Below are 19557 nucleotides of genomic sequence, written 5' to 3'. Positions count from 1 at the left end.
GCAAGCTGGAAGATTAGATGCAAAACAACTCCATACAGAAGAGATCAGAAAAGAACCTTAAAGCAAATTATCAGACAATGGAAAAATTACTCAAAAAATATGAACAGATGAAAATAGAAGTCTTTGATAAACCCAACAGAAACAACATAAAAATCATTGGAGTTCCAGGGACCCAGGAAGATAATCCCCAGGAAGAATAAACAGTCAAAGACATAATTACAGACAAATTCCCAGAGCTAAAGATTGCATGCAACCAAATCCTGCATGCCTGAAGAGTACCAGCTAAAAGAGATCCGAAGAAAAGCACCCCAAGACACATCCTAGTCACAATGATAAATTCCACAGATAGGGATAGAATAATAAAAGCAGCAAGATCAAAAGGGAAATTACATTCAAAGGAGCATCCTTAAGATTTACAGCAGACCTGTCACAAGAAACCCTCAAGGCCAGAAGGCAGTGGTGGGGTATAATATCAAAACTCAATGAAATGAATGCCTCGCCTAGAATACTGCACCCAGCTGGACTCACTTTTAGATTTGAAGGAAGAATATATAGCTTTATGGATAAACAACAGCTCAGAAACTTTACAGACTCAAAATCAGCCTTAAAAGAAAAACTGGAAAGTCTATTTTAAGACAAGACAGTCCAAAAGACACACCAAACTTCTACACAAAGATGACACTAAATCCCATGACAATTATCTTTCTTAATGTCACTGAACTAAATGCACCTGTTAAGAGACTGGTAAAATGAATCAAAAAGTTGAATCCAACATTTTGCTGCCTACAAGAAATACATCTGAATAGTCAAAATAAACATAAACTCAAAATCAAAGGTTGGAGGAAAATCATTCAAGCAAACAATTCCCCTAAAAAAAGCTGGAGTGGCCATTTTAATATCAGATGACACAAACTTTAGACTCAGAAAAGTTATAAGGGACAAAGAGGGACATTTGGTACTAATCAATTGATATGTAAAACAGGAAGAAATCACACTCCTAAAATATATGCACACAATGAGAGACCAGCAACATATTTAATACAATTGTTGACAAACCTGAAAGAAGATATCAAAGCAACATAATAATAGCAGGAGACCTCAACAATGTCCTGTCACCCCTTGAAAGGTCAACTAGAGTGAAACCCAATAAGAATATACTATCTCTGAAAAGAGAAATGGAAGAAAGTGGATACTTTCTTCATCCCAGAAAACTGAATACACATTCTTCTCTTTTGCACATGGGTCATTCTCCACATGCTGGCCCATAAAATATATCTCCATGAAGTCCAAAAGGATAGAAATTATACAGGCTACCTTCTTAGAACACAAGGCACAGAAATTAGAAGTGAACTACAAAGGGACACAGGAGAAAAACTTTAACACCTGGAAATTAAACAGCTCACCACTGAACAACTAGTGGGTCAGAGATGAAATCAAAGAGGAAATGAAAACATTCCTGGAAATAAATGACAATGAAGACACACAAATTAGAAGAATTTATGGGATTCAGCAAAAGCAGTACTAAGAGAAAAACTAATTGCTTTGCAAGCAAACATCAGAAAGGAAAAATGGGCCTATATAAAAATTTTACTGATAAAGCTTAAAAAATTAGAAAATGATCAACAAAAGTAACCAAATATAGGTAGACAGAAGAAAATAACAAAGCTTAGAGCAGAAATCAATGAAGTGGAAATAAAAAAAAAACAATTCGATAGATCAATAAAAGCAAAAGTTGGTTCTGTGAAAAAATAAACAAGATTGATAAACCACTAGCAAAACACACACAGAAATGAAGAGATAAACTTAATAAACTAATTAGAAATGAAAAGGGGAGAATAAGACAGATACTGCAAAGATTCAAAGATTCACAGACTACTTTGAAAAACTCTGTGCCACAAAACATGAGAACTTGGAAGAAATAGATAAATTCTTAGACTCATAATCTTCTTAGCATATCAAAAGAGACCCATCACTACTGAGGAAATTAAAATGGTAATCTAGGGGCCGGTGAGGTGGCGCTAGAGGTAAGGTGTCTGCCTTGCAAGCGCTAGCCAAGGAAAGGACCATGGTTCTATCCCCCGGTGTCCCATATGGTCCCACCAAGCCAGGGGCAATTTCTGAGCGTGTAGCCAGGAGTAACCCCTGAGTATCTAATGGGTGTGGCCCGAAAAACCAAATTAAAAAAAAATGGTAATCTAAAGTCTTTGCAAAAACAAAAGCCCAGGCCCAGATGGATTCACTAACAAATTCTTTCAAACAGTTTAAGAGAAACTACAACCAAACCTTTTCAGACTCTTTTATGAAATTATAGAACCAGAAACACTTCCAAATAATTTTAATAAAGGTAACATCACTGTGACACCAAAACCAAACAGAGATGCTGCAAAAAGGAAAACAACAGACCAATATCCCTGATAAACACAGATGCAAAGATCCTCAACAAAATTCTAGCAAATAAGATCCAATGCATCAAAAAGGTCATCAAGAAGGTCATACACCAAGACCAAGTAGATTTCATTCCAGGAATGCAAGATTGTTTTAACATATGTAAATCAATCAGCATAATACACCATATCAATGAAAGAAAAATAAAATCCATATGATGATATCAATAGATGCAGAGAAAGCATTTAGTAAACATTCTTGATAAAAACCCTCATCAAGATGGGAATGAAAGGAACTTTTCTTAATATAGTCAAGGCCATCTACCACAAGCCAATGGCAAATATTATTCTTGATGGAGATAAACTGAAAGCCTTTCCTTAAAATTCTAGTACAAGACAAAGCTGCCCTCTCTCACCACTCCTATTTAAATTAGTACTGGAAGTACTTGCCCTAGCAATTAGGCAAGAAAAAGATATAAAGGGCATCAAGATAGGAAAGGAAGAAGTCAAGCTCTCACTATTTGCAGATGACATGATACTATATTTAGAAAACCCTAAAGACTCTGCCAAAAAGCTTCTAGAAACAATAAATTCATATAGCAAAGTGGCAGGCTACAAAATTAACACTCAAAAGTCAATGATCTTCTTGTACACCAATAATGATAGAGAAGAAATGGACATAAAAAAAAAAAAAACAAGGGGCCGGGAAGGTGGCGCTAGAGGTAAGGTGTCTGCCTTACAAGCGCTAGCGTAGGACGGACCGCGGTTCGATCCCCCGGCGTCCCATATGGTCTCCCCAAGCCAGGGGCGATTTCTGAGCTCATAGCCAGGAGTAACCCCTGAGCGTCAAACGGGTGTGGCCCAAAAACCAAAAAAACAAAAACAAAAACAAAAACCAATCGCATTCACATTAGTGTCACACAAACTCAAATATCTTGGAGTTAACTAAAGATGTGAAGGAATTATACAAACAAAACAAAACAAAACAAAACAAAACAAAAGCAACTACAAAAGCCTATTTCAAAAAGTAAGAGAGGACACAAAGAAATGGAGACACCTACCCTGCTCATGGACTGGGAGGATTAACATCTTTAAATGGAAAAGCATTGTACAGATTTAATGCAACTCCTCTAAAGATACCCATGACATTCTTCAGAGAAGTGGATCAAATACTCCTGAAATTCATTTGGAGCAATAGACCCCTGCAAATAGCTAAAGCAATCCATGGGAAAAGAAATATGGGAGGCATCACTTTCCCCAACTTAAATTGTATTACAAATCTATAGTCGTTTGAACAGCCTGGTATTGGAATAAAGGCAGACTCACAGATCAGTGGAACAGACTTGAGTATTCAGAGAATGTTCCCCAGACAAACAATCAACTAATCTTTAATAAAGGGTCAAGAAATGCAAAAGGGAACAAGGAAAGCCTCTTCAACAAGCTGTTGGGACAACTGGTCAGTCACTTTCAAAAAAGCGAACTCGGACCTCCATCTAATACCATGCACAAAAGTCAAATCCAAATGGATTAGAGTCCTTGATATCAGGCAGAAATCATAAGGTATATAGAACAACATGTAGGTAAAACACTCCATGACACTAAGACTAAAGGCATATTCATGGAGGAAACAGCACTCTCCAAACAAGTGGAAGCAGAGATAAACAGATGGGACTACATTAAGCTGAGAAGCTTCTGCACCTCAAAGGAAATAGTGCCTAGGATACAAAAGTCACCCACAGAATGGGAGAAGCTATTCCCCCAATACCCATCAGAAAAGGAGCTAATATCTAAGGTACTGACAGAACTTAACAAGAAAAAAACATATAACCCCATCAAAAAATGGGGAGAAGTGAACAGATACTCCCTAAATAAATACAAACAACCAAAAGGCACATGAAAAATGTTCCACATCACTAATCATCAGGGAGATGCAAATCAGAACAACAACGAGGTACCATCTCATACCACAGAGACTGGCACACATCAAAAAGAACAAGAACAATCAGTGTTGGCAGGGATGTGGGGAGAAAGGAACTCTCATTCACTGCTGGTAGGAATGCTGTCTAGTCCAGCCTTTATGGAAAACAATATGGAGATTCCTGAAAAAAAAAACTAGAAATTGAGCTCCCATATGATCCAGCTATACCACTCCTAGGAATATACCATAGGAACACAAAATTACAATTCAAAAATCCCTTCCTCACATCTATATTCATTTACAATAGCCATAATCTGAAAACAACCAAGATACCTTTCAACAGACGAATGGCTCAGGAAACTGTGTACATATACACAATGGAATATCATACAGCAGTCAAGAGAGATGAAGTCATGAAAGTTTCCTATACATGGATGTATATGGAATCTATTATGCTGAGTGAAATAAATCAGAGGAAGATAGACACAGAGTCATTTCACTCATCTATGTGTCTTAAGAAAAATAAAAGACATTATTGTAATAATGCCAGAGACAACAGAGATGAATGCTGGAAGGACTGGCCTATGATATGAAGCTCACCACAAAGAGCGAAATAACTACACTGACAACTATCATGACAATCTTAATGAGTGAGAAAAGGAGAATGCCTGTCTCGGATACAGGAGGGGTGGGGAGTGGTGGAGGAGGGATATTGGGGACATTGGTGATGGAATTATTGCAATGGTGAAAGTTTTTTTTTTTTAATGACTGAAACCCAACTACAATCATGTCTGTAATCAAGGTGCTTAAATAAAGATATTATTTAAAAAAAAGTGAAAAGGGCAGAAAAGCCTAGAAAGAAAAATAAAAGCACCTGGCATCTCAGCAGCTCACCACCACCTCATTATATTTAACTTCTGGAACAAAGTCTTTTTAAATATCTCTAGGTGTTAAAATATCACAGCATGCAAATTGCATAATGCTTATTTCTTGAGAGTCTGTTTTCCATGGTTCTGTCATATTTCTCTGCCAACAAACATTCTTCTAAAGCATGGTTTATACAAGCTATCATATATGCCTTAGTATGAAAATACAGAATTTCAGTAACTGTCTAATCTTGGTTAGATTGTATTCATTTTTTCTCTTGTTAAAATTCGGATAGTGGGGCCGGAGAGATAGCATGGAGGTAAGGTGTTTACCTTTCATGCAGAAGGTCATCAGTTCGAATCCCGGCGTCCCATATGGTCCCCTGTGCCTGCCAGGGGCGGTTTCTGAGCATAGAGCCAGGAGTTACCCCTGAGCGCTGCTGGGTGTGATCCAAAAAAAAATTTTTTTTGGATAGTATTGGGGCTGGAGATGGAAGTAAGGCATTTGCCTTGCATACAGAAGGATGGTGGTTCGAATCCCGGCATCCCATATGGTCCCCTAGCCTGCCAGGAGCGATTTCTGAGCGTAGAGCCAGGAGTAACCCCTGAACGCTGCTGGATGTGACAACCCCTCCCCCCGAAAAGAAGAATTTGGATAGTATGAATATCTTTGGCTATAACGGGGCTTTGGCAAATTTTGCATGGATATTCAACAGTGGAATTAAAATCAAGATTTTCCTTGGAGGATCTAATTTGCTCATTTTCTTTTAACAACCAGTTCTGGGGATTTATTTCTCCATCCATGACTTCCCTGCAGCTTCATTCCTTTTTTTTGTGGTTATTTTTGGTTTTTGAGAGGCTATACCTGGTGGCTCTCAGGACTTATTTCTGGCTCTTGCTCAGAAATAACTCCTGGCAGTCTTAGGAAATCATATGGGATGCCAGGGATCAAACCTGGGTCGGCTACATGCTAGGAAAGCACCCTCTCCACTGTACTATTGCTTCGGCCCCATTTTTTTAAAATACACATTTCCATGGCAGCTCAGTTTTTACTGTTGGCCCAGCTGTGGTTCGGGAGCGGGGAAATTTTTTCTGGTGGTACAGTTTGATTGGCTTCTGTTTTTGCTATTTTTCATTGTGATTTCACTGTCATCTGAAGCATGCCATCACTAGGATCACTGCTTCCTAGTTTTCTCCAGGATCATGGTGTGGCCAATGATTCTACTGGTTTCTGTCTCTGCTACATTGGGGCTTGTAGAAAGGATTGTTCCAAAGGTTTTATGGTTCCATCTCAAAACTGCCAGGTCTACATGAAGGCTCCTGATCCTCCATTGCTATGTGTTTCTTTCTTTTTGTTTGGTTTTTGGTTTTTGGGTCACACCCGGCAGTGCTCAGGGGTCACTCCTGGCTCTATGCTCAGAAATCGCTCCTGGAAGGCTCAGGGGACCATATGGGATGCCGGGATTCGAACCATCGTCCTTCTGCATGAAAGGCAAATGCCTTACCTCCATGCATCTCTCCGACCCATTGCTATGTTTTTCTGTCTGTTGTGAGTTGTCATCTGTCCTGCTTATATCCTGGCTGCCTGGTGTTCAACGTTTCTGCATGTGTCCCCTTGGCATATTGAATATTGGTATGCTCCTTGGCTGATTTTTTTTATTGTTTGTTTGTTTTGGGGCCACACCTACTGGTGTTCAGGGGTTACTCCTAGTTCTGTACTCAGAAATTACTCGTGGCAGACTTGGGAGATACTGGATACATGGGATACTGGAGATCGAACCCAGGTCAGCCCTGTGCAAGGCAAATACCATACCCACTGTACTATTGCTCTGGTCCTTAGCTGTACTTTTTTGAGGACAAATGACCCTTGATGCCTGAATTTCATGCTTCTGATTTTATTTTACTTCAGAGTGGAATATCATGCCCTTCTGTATTGTTTGTAACACAAACTCACAATTTGTGTTACCATGTTTTTTTTGTTTGTTTGTTTGGCTTTTGGGCCACACCCAGCGGTGCTTAGGGGTTACTCCTGGCTGTCTGCTCAGAAATAGCTCCTGGCAGGCACGGGGGACCATATGGGACACCGGGATTCGAACCAACCACCTTTGGTCCTGGATTGGCTGCTTGCAAGGCAAACGCCGCAGTGCTATCTCTCCGGGCCCCTGTTACCATGTTTTAAATGAAAATTTTGGTTTTGTTTGCTTGTTTTGGGCCACACCAAAGTGCTCAGGGGTTACTCCTGGTGGACTTGGGTTGAACATCTGGGATACTGGTGTTCAAACTTGGGTTGCCTGTGTTCAAGGCAAATGCTCTACTGCTGTGTATCCCTCTGGCCTCAGTTGAAAAAAAATTTTTTTTCATTTTAGCCACATAGGATGGTGTTTAGGGGTGACTCCTGGCTCTGTGCTTGGGATAGCATGTGATACAGAGGATAGGACCCAGATCTCTGGTGCATAACCACTCTGTTCTTGATTTAATCTATGAATGAAACTCAAAAACTTTATGAGAGCTGGCCATGCTCAGGGCTTTTTCCTGGCTCTGCACTCGAGGATCATTCCTGGGGGGGGGGGGGGCTCAGGGAAAATATGGGGGAGGGCAAGGACCAGGCACATGCAAGGCAAGTGGCCTATCCTTCAGGTACCTCATTGGCTCATACTTTAAACATTTTCCAACTACCTACAAAGAGGGGAAGCATCAAGTTGTCCGAGCACAGGTAAGGTTCCCTGAGAGCACCTTTCAGATGTTCAGCTCTGCCAGTGGGGGCCAGTGGACAAACAGATTGTAGTTTGTGATTCTGGCTTATTTTCTTCCCTGGCAGGGAAGTTGTGGTATTTCAGTTCAAGGATTTGCTTAGAGGCTGGTGGGACCTGAGCCTCCTTCACAAGCCTGTTCAGGGAAAGTCACTCACCACTTGATTTTCTTTTCCTGGTGAATTTGACTAAGTTTCCTGACCTGACCTCTAGGCCTATTTACTACCCCAGTCTCAACTTCTAGGCAGCCATGCTGAAAGCCAGGTGCCCCCATCCTCTGGGCTTCATGAGAGTTGACATACTGGGTGCCTGACCCCCTACACAGCTTCAGGAGCTGAAAAGGGTCAAGCCTCCCTCAGGGGAGAGACTTTCTCGGGGCCAGAGAAAGAGGCCGCCAACATGCAGGTGCCCTCCTGCCTGTCCTTTCCTGGTCCAACACAATCCTTGGCTGGCCTGGGAACAAACAGCTCCTTCTTACCTAGCAGGGACACAAGTGACAGCAGTATCGCCATGTGCTTCAGTCCCTTCCTTTTATGAAAGTAGAGCAGAATGCAGAACACCAGGATTTCTAAGATCTAGAAAGGAAAACGTTGGGGGGGATGAGAGAGAGAATCAATTCTTCTCAATGAAGACTTCAGAGCATTCCATGGTCTGGTGCACAGGCAGCCAGCCTATCCTGTGCCGGCTGCATGGACCATGTGAATAGAAGGAGCCACAGCTTTTCCAGCCCTCGGTATCATGTTCATGACACATCCAATCCCAACTCTCTGTACCCAGACATGAACCTCGTTCCACAGACCCCAACCCCTACACTTCCAACCCCTTTCCTGCAGCTTCACCTTCAGACACCAGATCACATAACTCCCCTTTCCTTCACTCCCTGCCGCCCCTTCTGAGTGTGGCTAGTCTGACTCATGTTGGGTTTTAGGATACATGTTGTCATTCAGACACAGTGGGATAATGAGATATTTCACTGGTCCCAGGATCCCAGAAGGTACTTGGCAGCAGCAGGACCAGTACTCATGGCCCATGTGAGATCCTACCTTTCGGTCCTCAAACTCTCTCCAACTGGTCCCCTTCCAATACCTCCCTCAGAAGCCCCTACCTGGAATTCTGTTTGCCAGTCAGTCTTTCTATCCACTCCCTCCCTTCATTTCACGTACCCCAACCCACTCCCCCCGCCCAAGAAGCCCTGCTTTCTTCAGTGCATGTCTGGACTAACAAAAATGGCCCTGCACTGGTTTCCACTGGCCTGTTTACCCCTGTACCATGAAGCACACTTTTGTGAGAATGGGAGGAGACCCAACCTGTTTCTTTGCTCAGCCCTTCTGTGAGTTCCTTCCACACAGGGTATATATTTTTTTATTTTGGTTTTTGGTCACACCTGACAGCACTCAGGGGTTATTCCTGGCTCTGGCACAAAAATTGTTCCTGGCAACTTCTGGGGACCATATGGGGATGCTGAGGATAGTACTTGGGTCCATCCCAGGTCAGTCACATGCAAGGCAAATGCCTTACCACTGTGCTCTCACTCTGGCCCCAGGGAATGAAATCTTTGCCCCATCAAAAGGCCCTCTGAGTTTTCTGGGGCCTTATCTTCTAGGGCCTTAGGCACTCTCCCTGCCCTTCTTTAAGCAGTTGTCCCAGGCCTAGCCAACCATCTAAGCATGTCCCACTTGCACAAAACTCTAGTGTCACTTTCTAGGGGTGCTGAGGACAGGGCCTAGCTTCCTTCCTCCCTTGTAAGTTGGGGTTCTCAGTTCTATGGAACCATTTCTCCCTTGAGAACATGGAATCCAGCTTTTTCTTCAAGGACTTGGCTTCTCTGGGCCAAAAACATTAACAGCAGCGCTTACTTTTCTGACCCAGAGATGTGTGGGCTCTGCGGCCAGTTATCCTCTAACAGCTACTGCACAGGTGTGCAGGCATTTTCCTCATGGTGCCTTCTCCCAGGCGGGGAAGTTGTGACACTTCAGTTCAAGGATTTTTTGCTTGGGGGCTGGTGGACCCACCATCTCCTTCACAGGTCTTTTCTCTAATCAGGGTGAGTCACTCACCCCTTGACCTTCTTTTCCTGGTGAATTAAACTGAGTTTCCCGACCTGCCTTCTGGGCCTATTTATTGCCCCAGCTCCTTGGCAGCCATGCTCTGAGAGCATGGATGCTCCCATCCTCTAGGTTTCATGAGAACTGACAAATGGTTACCTGAACCTCTCCACAGCTTCTGGAGCCAAACAGGCTTTAGTTTCTCTCAGGGCCAGTCTCTTCCAAGAGGGCTGAACTTCTCTTGGAATTAGTGTCTGTCTGTCTGTCTGTCTCTCTCTCTCTCTCACTTCTTGGGGACCTTAGTGGCAACCTGGGGAATATCACTGTAATTGTGGGCAGAAAGGGCAGAGAGGTTCCCTTTCCCTCCGTCTATTCAGGGGCTAAGGTGACTTAACAATTCTAACTTAGGACAGACCTAGCAGTGCTCAGGGTTTGCTCCTGGATCTGCGCTTAGGGATCATTCCTGGTGGACCAGGGGACCATATATGGTACCAGGAATTGAACCTGGATCTACCGATTGCAAGGCAAATGCTCTTCCTGCTGTGCCACCTTCTCTATGGCCTAAGTTACTCATTCTTAAAACCATGTGTGGGGGCTTGCCTTTCTCTTTTGGACTAAATTCCAACTCTGTGACTCAGATGCATAAATTCACAGTGAGTAGTGGGTGAGCAATGAAGCCATCCTCATGCCCATTACTCAGAGCTTCACTGAAGATCCTCTCTCTACTGCTGTCACTTCCTTCCTCTGTGGTGTCCCTCAGCTCTCAGCAGTGACAGAAAGGAGCCTGGGGCAAGGGGGTTATAGGGAGAAGGGGCTGGGCCTGAGGTCCTAGAAGCCATTACTCTGAGCAAAAGGGGAGGGCTGGACCCATTAGATTGAAATGTGGGGCAAAGAGAAGATCAGAAGATGAAAAAAAGGTGAAATTTTGGTGGTGAGAAGAAAAAGAGAAAGAACATATATTTTTAAATTTGGGGGTATGTTTGGGCCACAGGAGGTGGTGCTCAGGGCTTATTCCTGGTAAGGAATCCCATCTGGCAGGCTCGGAGAACCATATGGGATGCCAGGGAATAAACCTGGGCCAGCTGTGTGCAAGGCAAACACCCTATGTGCTGTGCTACAGCTTCAGCTACATCTATATCTACTTTTAAAATAAATCGACTTAAGTACCTTGGCAGAGATAGCACAAGAAAAGGGCACAAAAGAGGAAGGACTTGCTGGTGTTAGTGTTCCTCTGGAATGATTTGGTCAGAGCGATGGCTTTGGTCTAGGACACAGTTATATAAACACTGCCAGAATGAGTCAAGTGAAGTGCATCTTCAAGTATCACCTATCCTAAAAAGCTTTTTTTAAAGGGTGGGTGCTGGTTTTCTCTTTATGCTGTGTTGTCCCCACACTTGCTGCTCTGAAGTTAGAAGTTGGGAGGAATAAGTATCAGACAAACCAACCAAGTGATGGGCTGTTCTGAGGAGACACAGGTGCTTCTACTGCTGAGTTAGTTGTCTTAAGTAACTTGGCATTCATCAGATATATTTATTTTTTAGTGAGCTACAACTTCTGAGTCCTGGAAGGGAAGGTCATATTAGATACCTAACACCTGCATGTGCCAATGACCTGGATGGAGCAGCTGACCCCAGAGGCAGTAGATGCTTTAGACTCCTTACCACATAGACCATGAACTTCCAGCCAACGAAGTAATACTGGATGGTCCTTGCAGTGACCGTCTGTGGGGCGCAGGGGGCAAAGTTCACCAGTAAATACGTGCCTGCAAATGCCAGTGTTATACCTTTGAACAGAGAAGACGAGATCAAATTGAGAAAGGACAAGTACGTTGTTTCTTATTATATTATTATTGCCATTGAAATTATTATTTCGTGGTGCTCAGGGCTGACTCCTGGCTCTGCATTCAGGAATCGCTCCTGGCAGAGCTTGGAGAACCCTTTGGGATGCTGCAGATTGAACTTGGATGAGCCAAGGGCAGGCATGAACCCTCTCTACTGTATTGCTCTGGCCCCAGGATGGGCAAGTCTTACTGGTGATACACAGATGCCCTGTTAACACATTGGCACCACCTTCAGGTGTGAGTCACTGGTGGTTTGCACCACATCACTGAGTTAAAATAGAATCCATGCACTGGTTCCTAGACCACAGCATGTCTGTTATTGGAGGTTACCGTTAAAGGGGGAAATAGGCAGGATCAGCTGGGGAATGGGCCCAACTACTGATTGTTTGCAGCTCTTTCAGACAGATGATGGCCTCTGGGGAAATGGATAGGTCAGAACCTGAGCATGTGGGGCCAGAGAAGGAGCATAGTGGTAGGGCATTTGCCTTGCACACAGCTGATCCAGAAATGGATGGTGGTTCAAATTCTGGCATCTCATATGGCCCCCCATGCCTGCCAGGAGCGATTTCTGAATGCAGAGCCTGGAGTAAGCCCTGAGCGCTGCCAGGTGTGACCCAGAAACCAAGGGGAAAAAAAATGAACCTGGGCATGTTCAAAAGCTTCCTGTGGGCCTATTTGTCCCCAAGGGAGTGGGTTGAGGAGTGTTTGGTGGCTCAGGTTGTGTTGAGATCTCATTTTAGGTGGAAATGGGGCTGGAGTGCACCAGGTTCTATCCGGGCCATCTACTCTGTACCTGCTGTTTTAAGAACTGCTGCACACTGTCCCCTGACGACACCCAGGCCCTTACCACTCCAGCCCCTTCCTGCCCCCAACCCCCCCACCCCCAAACACATCACACACACTCCCAAGGAGTTCTGCTGAAGGACCTCAATCACTGCCTTTGAAGGAGTGATGAAGACCAACAAACTGAACACTGCAGGGAGGTTTTATTTGATTTATGGTCTGGAGTCTCAGGAATAGTTTGGCAAACTCACACGCACACGTGTCAGGAATGTCTGTCATTCTCATTCTCATGGGCCACTCATTTCTTGATCAGTGCACAGTGGACTATGCGGTTCGACTTTCTGGGGAAGCCCCCAGGAACGACTGATATGAACTCGCTCTATTGACAAATCCAGTCCTGCCCTGTCAAGGGGCATTCTCCTCCTCCATGGCATTTTCTTTTTCTTTATATTTTTCTATATATTACATATTTCTATATATTCTATATATTCTATATATTTTCTAACAGTGTATAGGGTTTATGGGCTTAATCTGAGCTCTGTGCTCAGGGATCACATGTGGTGCTGAGGATTGAAGTACTTTAGCTCCAGACCCTCTTTGAATTTTCTTTCTTGTGTGTGTGTGTGTGTGTGTGTGTGTGTGTGTGTGTGTGTGTTAATAATAATAACCTTTAAAATTAAATCATCATGAGATACAAAGTTGTTCCTGGTTAAGTTTCGGTCTTACAGGGTCCACCTTTGAATTTTTTAATTTATTTTTAGTTTTATTTTTCTTGGGTTTTGGGCCACACCTAGTGGCACTCAGGGCTGGGTCTGCACTCAAAAATCACTCCTGGCAGGTTGGCGCAATCATATGGGATGCTGGGAATCGAACCTGGGTCTGTACTGGGTCGGCAATGTGCAAGGCAAATGCCCTACTGCTATGCTATCTCTCCAGCCCCACCTTTGGATTTTCTTAATGTTTTCTTTGCAGACTTTATTGTATGAACACAGTGCACATTGCATTATTATCACACTCAGACTAGATATGTACTATGTGACCGGTAAGGCTGGCGGGCTACTACACGTTATTGGTAAAGTCTGTGTAGTGGGAAGTTGCTATACAGTATTTTCAACTTGTGCAGCCCTGAAGTCATTCAAGAGTCAAGTGCACTTTTGGGGGCCAGAGCAATAGCACAGCAGGTAGGGTGTTTAACCTACCAGGTGACCTACCCGGGTTCAATGCCCAACATTCTATTGGTCCCCTGAGCCTGGCAGGAGTGATTCCTGAGGAAGAGCCAGGAGTACCCTTTGAGTGCTGCTGGATTTGTCTGCCCCCCTCCCCCAAAAAAAGAGTCAAGGGCACTTTAAAACAATAGGGGAAGGCTCTCTGAAGTACTGTGCAAATCCATACATTTTAGTTGAAAGTAGTAATGAAGCAGGACCATGAGGGAGGCAGGACCACAGAGTGGGGAGACAGAAAATGCATTCTTCCAAACAAGACAGGGGACTGAAGATTTCTCTATCACTAGAAGTGCATGCAAATGGATCTTGGCAGCATTTTTTGACTATGTACTGAACCCAGAACTCAACATGTTCCAAGACTGTGGCCAATGTGGCTGCTTGCTGGGTTTTATTTAGATTATACCCAGTGGTGCTCAGGCCTTCATCATGGTTCTGTGCTCAGGTATTACTTTTGTTGGGGCTCAGGGGACCAATTGAGAGGGGACGGGGCAGAAATCAAACAGGGGTCAATTGAGTGCAAGGTAAATGCCTAAACCCCTGCCTTTCTGGTCCCCCAGAATGGCTGCTTGTATACTAAGAGCCAGCACCAACTCCAAATGGAAATTCTCGGTTGGTCAATAAGAACTTCACCGTGGGAAGCCATCAATTTTCGGTTCCTCATAACTAGATGATTTAGGGTCCTAAACTCTACTTTTTGATACCAAATGAACGAACTGCATTTGGTGTTTTACAAAAGCTAAATAGCAACTTTTCCAGGCAGTGGAGAAGTTACAGAGAGAATAAGCTTCCCTGTATGTAGCCATTTACTCGGTAATGCTCTGTGAGGACAGGAATTACATACATAAATTGTAAAGCTCTTTCTAATGAGAACCTTTACAACAACAACAACAACAAAAATTATATGCTACTAAGATACTATAATAAAAGAAAATAATGAAAGCCATATATAAGAATTTGGGCAGAGTTCTTGGGCAGGCCTGGTCATGGGGGAGAAAAGATTTGCTAATTGTTCGGCATTTTGCTCTGGGGAGGAAAGGAAGGGAAAAAAAAAACCAGTTTTCTCAAGCTGGTGAAATAGAACAAATGCACCAAATTCAGTTTAACATCTCATATTTGGAACCCTTTTGTGAAATTCAAATATCTCAGTTCATCATCTCAGACTTTGGGGTCTTTTGCTGCAATTCTGACACCTCAAGTACCTGAAACTGCTCTGCTGTCTTGGGTCCAGAAGGTTCCTTTGGTCTGAAGTTGGTGTTGGTGTGGCTTTCCAGGGGCATGTGGAAACCCCACAGACTGTGGGGGAAACTTAGGCTCCCCAGTTTCTGGGCTCAGCTCATCTGGCGCTGCTGGGTTGACGGCCACTCTCCGAGATGACTCATGCATGAGTACAGCAGATAGTCACGCTCGGCTGGCAGAACACAGTGGACACTGCTCCATGTCCTGCTCTGTGGACCCCTCACAGAATGTCTTGGAAGTCTTCCCCTTGGGGTAATGAGCAGTCGCCTCCTTGCCCAGGTATGTATATATAGTACTCCTGACCCAGAGGGTTCCCCGCAGAGAATTCAGCTCCTGACCCAGGGCCTGCCACATATCCCTGACCCTTCTGTCTCCCATCGTTTCCTCTCATCATATCCTCCCATTGCTTTCTTGGGCTCATTTCTATTCATGTCCATAATTGTGGCATTCAACCCTCCTTGAAAGAAAATGAAATGGAGATTTTGTATAGACTTTTTTTGGAGGCCACATCTGATGGTGCTTAGGGGCTGCTTCTAGTGGTGCTCAGTAGACCATTTGGGGCTGGGATGGGTCCTGGACCTCTGCATGCAAAGCTCAGGCACTGCCTACTGAGCTCTGTCTCCAGCCCAGCAGTGAGACCTTCATATGCCCTCTGCCACCTCAAGGAACCGTCCTCAGTTCTGGGCAATACAGCTGGTTGATCCATCCTTCTCTCTGAATCATTTTATCTTGGCCACCTCTGAAAATTCCCAACAGGGTGCTGGACAGTGATCTCAGCAATGTGCTGATGGTGACATTTTCCTGCATGGTTTACAGCCTCCTTTGTGAGTCCTCTGTGTGTCTTCCATAAGGAAAGTCCTCTGCATTCTCCATAAGGCATTGAAAGCATTGAAGACAGTCTTCACAATTCCTTAAATTTCCTTAGAATGCATTTAGGTTCTTCCTTTTGAATGACAGTGGCAAGCCGTGCCAGCCACGGTTATTATTATTATTATTATTATTATTATTATTATTATTATTATTATTATTATTATTATTGGCAGTGCTCAGGGATCATTCCCAGATCTGTGCTCAGGAGTGACCTCTGGGGATGCTTGGGGGACCATTTGTGGTGCGGGGGAGTAAAACTGGGACCAGCAGGATAAAAGGCTGGTGTCTGAGTCTTTGTATTGTCTCTTTGGCCCAGTCAACTGTACTTACTTCAGTGAAGTCCTGGTAGTCTTTTGAAAATAGTGAAATTTTTGGTTTACAAAGTTTGTTCTATCATCCTCTTGCTGATCCACGAGCCCAGAGGAATTTCCAATAAAACAGAACAAACAATTCTAACATTGGTACAGTGCCATAAATGATTTCCAAAGGACAAAGCAATAACCTTTTATGTGAGAAAAGAAGATGAAAAAAGGAAGCATTAGCTCAGTAGTCATTAGTAGATGAGTGGAGAAAGAGGTGTAGATCTACTGTGGAATACTACTCAGCCATGAAAAATGCAGCCCCACCTGAATGGCCCAAGAGAGAACTGCCCTTGGAGAAACAAGTCAAACTAAGGAAAAGAAGCGCTTTCCGAATTTATTCATGGGGCACATAGAGAATCCAACAACATGAGTGAAATAAAAATAAACTTTTAGATCAACAGTAAATTAGTGGTTTCCAGGAGGGATGAGGTTAGGTAAATTTGGCCGATGGGGACACATCTGTGGTTAGGGACAGAGCTGGAATTTTAGCATGAACTTGATGGTGGATGTAGAAGTTGGCTTATAATGCTGCACATATGAAGTTCATAATGTTATAATGCATGTTACTTCAATTAAGAACATTATATTTCAAGAGCAAGGTAATGGAAAAACCAGACCTCAGCATTTGGTCTTGGCATGATGCTCCTTCCTTCTGTGTCTTTGAAGCAATGGTTTATTTGTGCTGTTAAACTGTCATCAAATCCTACTTTGGGGCTTTACTGTATTTACTCTTCCATGGGGGCATGGGGGGGGATCCCAAGCAGTGCTTAGGGGTCCCAGAGCCTCTCTTGGTCAGACTTGGCCAACCCGTCTGGGCAATTCAGTGGTAAGGTCTAGCAATGGGGAGGTGAGTGAGGGAGGAGTCACCAAAGCTGACCAAGTGGGTGGTATGGAGGGTACTCAAGGGGATCTAGGGCTACCTAGGAGGATGAACGTAGGGTCTGTGTGCATGTGCTCCTAAGTCCTGAGTTATCTCCCAGCCCCCCACCAGATTATTCTCATTTTTTAGCTCATAATCACTGGAAGGATGCCATAAATTCTTTCAGACTAATAATTGTGCTGATAGCCCTGGTCCTATCGCTAGACTTATTTTTAGAGGAAAATGGTAATTTGCATCTGCTCAGTTGTCCTTTACATCCAGATGATTAAAAGCATGGAGGAAAGGCCATGACTTTGGGACTGGAGAGAAAATATGTTGGGGAAGATGCTTGCCTTGTATGCTGCTGACCAGCATCCCGTATGGTCTCCTGAGCCCCACCAGGAGTAATTCCTGAGCACAGAGCCAGCAGTGACCTGAGCACAGTGTAGTATGTCTAAAGAACTGGACTTCTGACTGCCCTCCTCGAACAGCACTTACCTCGGGGGTTGCCCGAGAACCATTGCCTTGATCCTGGCTTCCAGGATCCCTGAAAGCCTCCTCTTGAGAGGGAGAGAGCAGAGCCACTTCCTACCAGCCATAGGGATCTCAGCTCCTTTAGGAACTCCCAGCACAAAAAGGGCCCCCAGTTAATGGGGGAGGGCTGCCAGTGAAGTTGGTCTGTGAGAGCATATGTAGCTTCTGAGCCTCAAGGGGCTTTGGGGAGCTCAATTCAAGATGCTAAACTTGAGTTCGGGCAAAGCAGATGGAAATTGGCCTGCAGGGTCGTCATCAGTTATTCTCACTGCACTTCCATTGGTAGCAGCCAGATGTGCTGAGACTAGACTTATTTTGAAAATAAATAAACTTGATTGTGACTGCCTTTTATTTATTTATTTTTTGAGAAAGAGTGATCACTGTGGGGAGTGGATAGGAATTGCTTCAATAATACATCCTTCTGGCTAGTAGATTCTAGGGCCAGGCACTGTCTTGCTAATCTTAAACTGGACCCGATCCCAAGGCTGAAGAGAACTCAATGGACTGGTCTTTGCATGTGGGAGGTCTAGGGTTCAACCCCAGGCCTCTCATATTCACAGAGCCAGGAGTGATCTCTCATGCACCACTAGATCTGGCTTCCCAACAAAACAAATAAAAAAGATTAGACCCGGGCCTGGAGAGATAGCACAGCAAGTAGCCTTGCAAGTAGCCTTGCAAGTAGCCGATCCAGGACCAAAGGTGGTTGGTTCGAATCCCGGTGTCCCATATGGTCCCCCGTGCCTGCCAGGAGCTATTTCTGAGCAGACAGCCAGGAGTGACACCTGAGCACTGCCGGGTGTGGCCCAAAAACCAAAAAAAAAAAAAAAAGATTAGACTTGATCCTGAGTAGTTTTCATGCTCCCATATCTGATGAAGGCTCTCCAAAGGAATCTCCTGCCTCTTCAGGCCAAACTAAAAGGCAAATAAAAACTTCTCCTTTTTTGTGGATGGGGTGGGGAGTAGGTAGATCTGGGAAATTGGTGGTGGGAATCCTGCACTGGTGAAGGGGGGTGTTCTTTACATGACTATAATCATACAACTACAATTATATTTGTAATCACGATGTTTAAATAAAGATAATTAAAAAAAAACTTCTTTCTGAAACAAAAGTTGGATAGTTTATGTCAGCTTCAGCAAAAACACACAACACGACATGTGGAAAGTTTAGCAGAACATCCGGATGGCAGGTGTGGAGGGAGGCAAACAGCAAATGTTGCTTCCAATCAGGAGTCATTGGCTTGTGAGTCTGTGGACCAATGCCGGTGCTTAACACCTGACAACTGCAAACCTGGGACCCTCAAGTTCTCAGACTGTGTTTATTATCTCCAATCCCTGACCATTAGTTGGCTGCTTCCCTGAGATGTGCCATCTAGTGAGCACTGTCTGCTCCAGAGGCCCATCGCTGGTCAGTCCTGAAATAGGTCCAACTAGGTCTCTGCAACCAAAGATGGAACCTTGAAACTGATCAACTCAGGATTTGCTTTTAAAAAACGTTTTATGTTTTGGCCACATTTGGTGGTGCTTGGGGTGGGGGACCATGTGGTACTGGGGGATGAAGCCTGAGTCTCCCACCAGCAAAGCTTGAATTGAGCTCAGCCTGTTGAGCCATCTGTCCCACCCTTAGTCAGATTCTAATATATGAGCTTCCAGAGAAGTTTCAGATGAGAAAAGTGTGGGAGCTCAGGGAAAGCTATCCCCTGAGATACCCTGGTGGTATCATCTTTTGTTTTAAATGAGGGTTGCTTGGGAAATGGCAGACAGAGAAGTAATCTTCTATACCTTCCACCTCCTAAAACCAAGAAAGCAATCTCTTGCTCTCTCTGAGAAGAGGGATCTTCCTGGAACAAGAGGAAATGGTGCAAGGGCTTTCAGACCTATTCCACCCCA

The 19557-nt window shown here is 44.0% G+C and overlaps 1 protein-coding gene across 1 annotated transcript in view; it reads right to left on the bottom strand.

Moving 5' to 3' along the window:
• NIPAL2 (NIPA like domain containing 2) overlaps positions 1-19557 on the bottom strand; it is a 69593-nt gene that overhangs the window by 18179 nt on the left and 31857 nt on the right. Inside the window, exons 5-6 of the mRNA XM_049773910.1 lie at positions 11625-11746; positions 8397-8493 (exon numbers count right to left, since the gene is read on the bottom strand). Of these exons, the coding sequence (XP_049629867.1) occupies positions 8397-8493; positions 11625-11746 (219 nt within the window). The remainder of the gene's footprint in view (positions 1-8396; positions 8494-11624; positions 11747-19557) is intronic.

This window comes from Suncus etruscus, chromosome 5 (genome assembly GCF_024139225.1).
Source record: "Suncus etruscus isolate mSunEtr1 chromosome 5, mSunEtr1.pri.cur, whole genome shotgun sequence".
In the NCBI taxonomy this organism is placed as follows: Eukaryota; Metazoa; Chordata; class Mammalia; order Eulipotyphla; family Soricidae; genus Suncus; species Suncus etruscus.
Note: the sequence above shows the minus strand (reverse complement) of the source record. Positions and strands in the feature narration are given on the sequence as shown.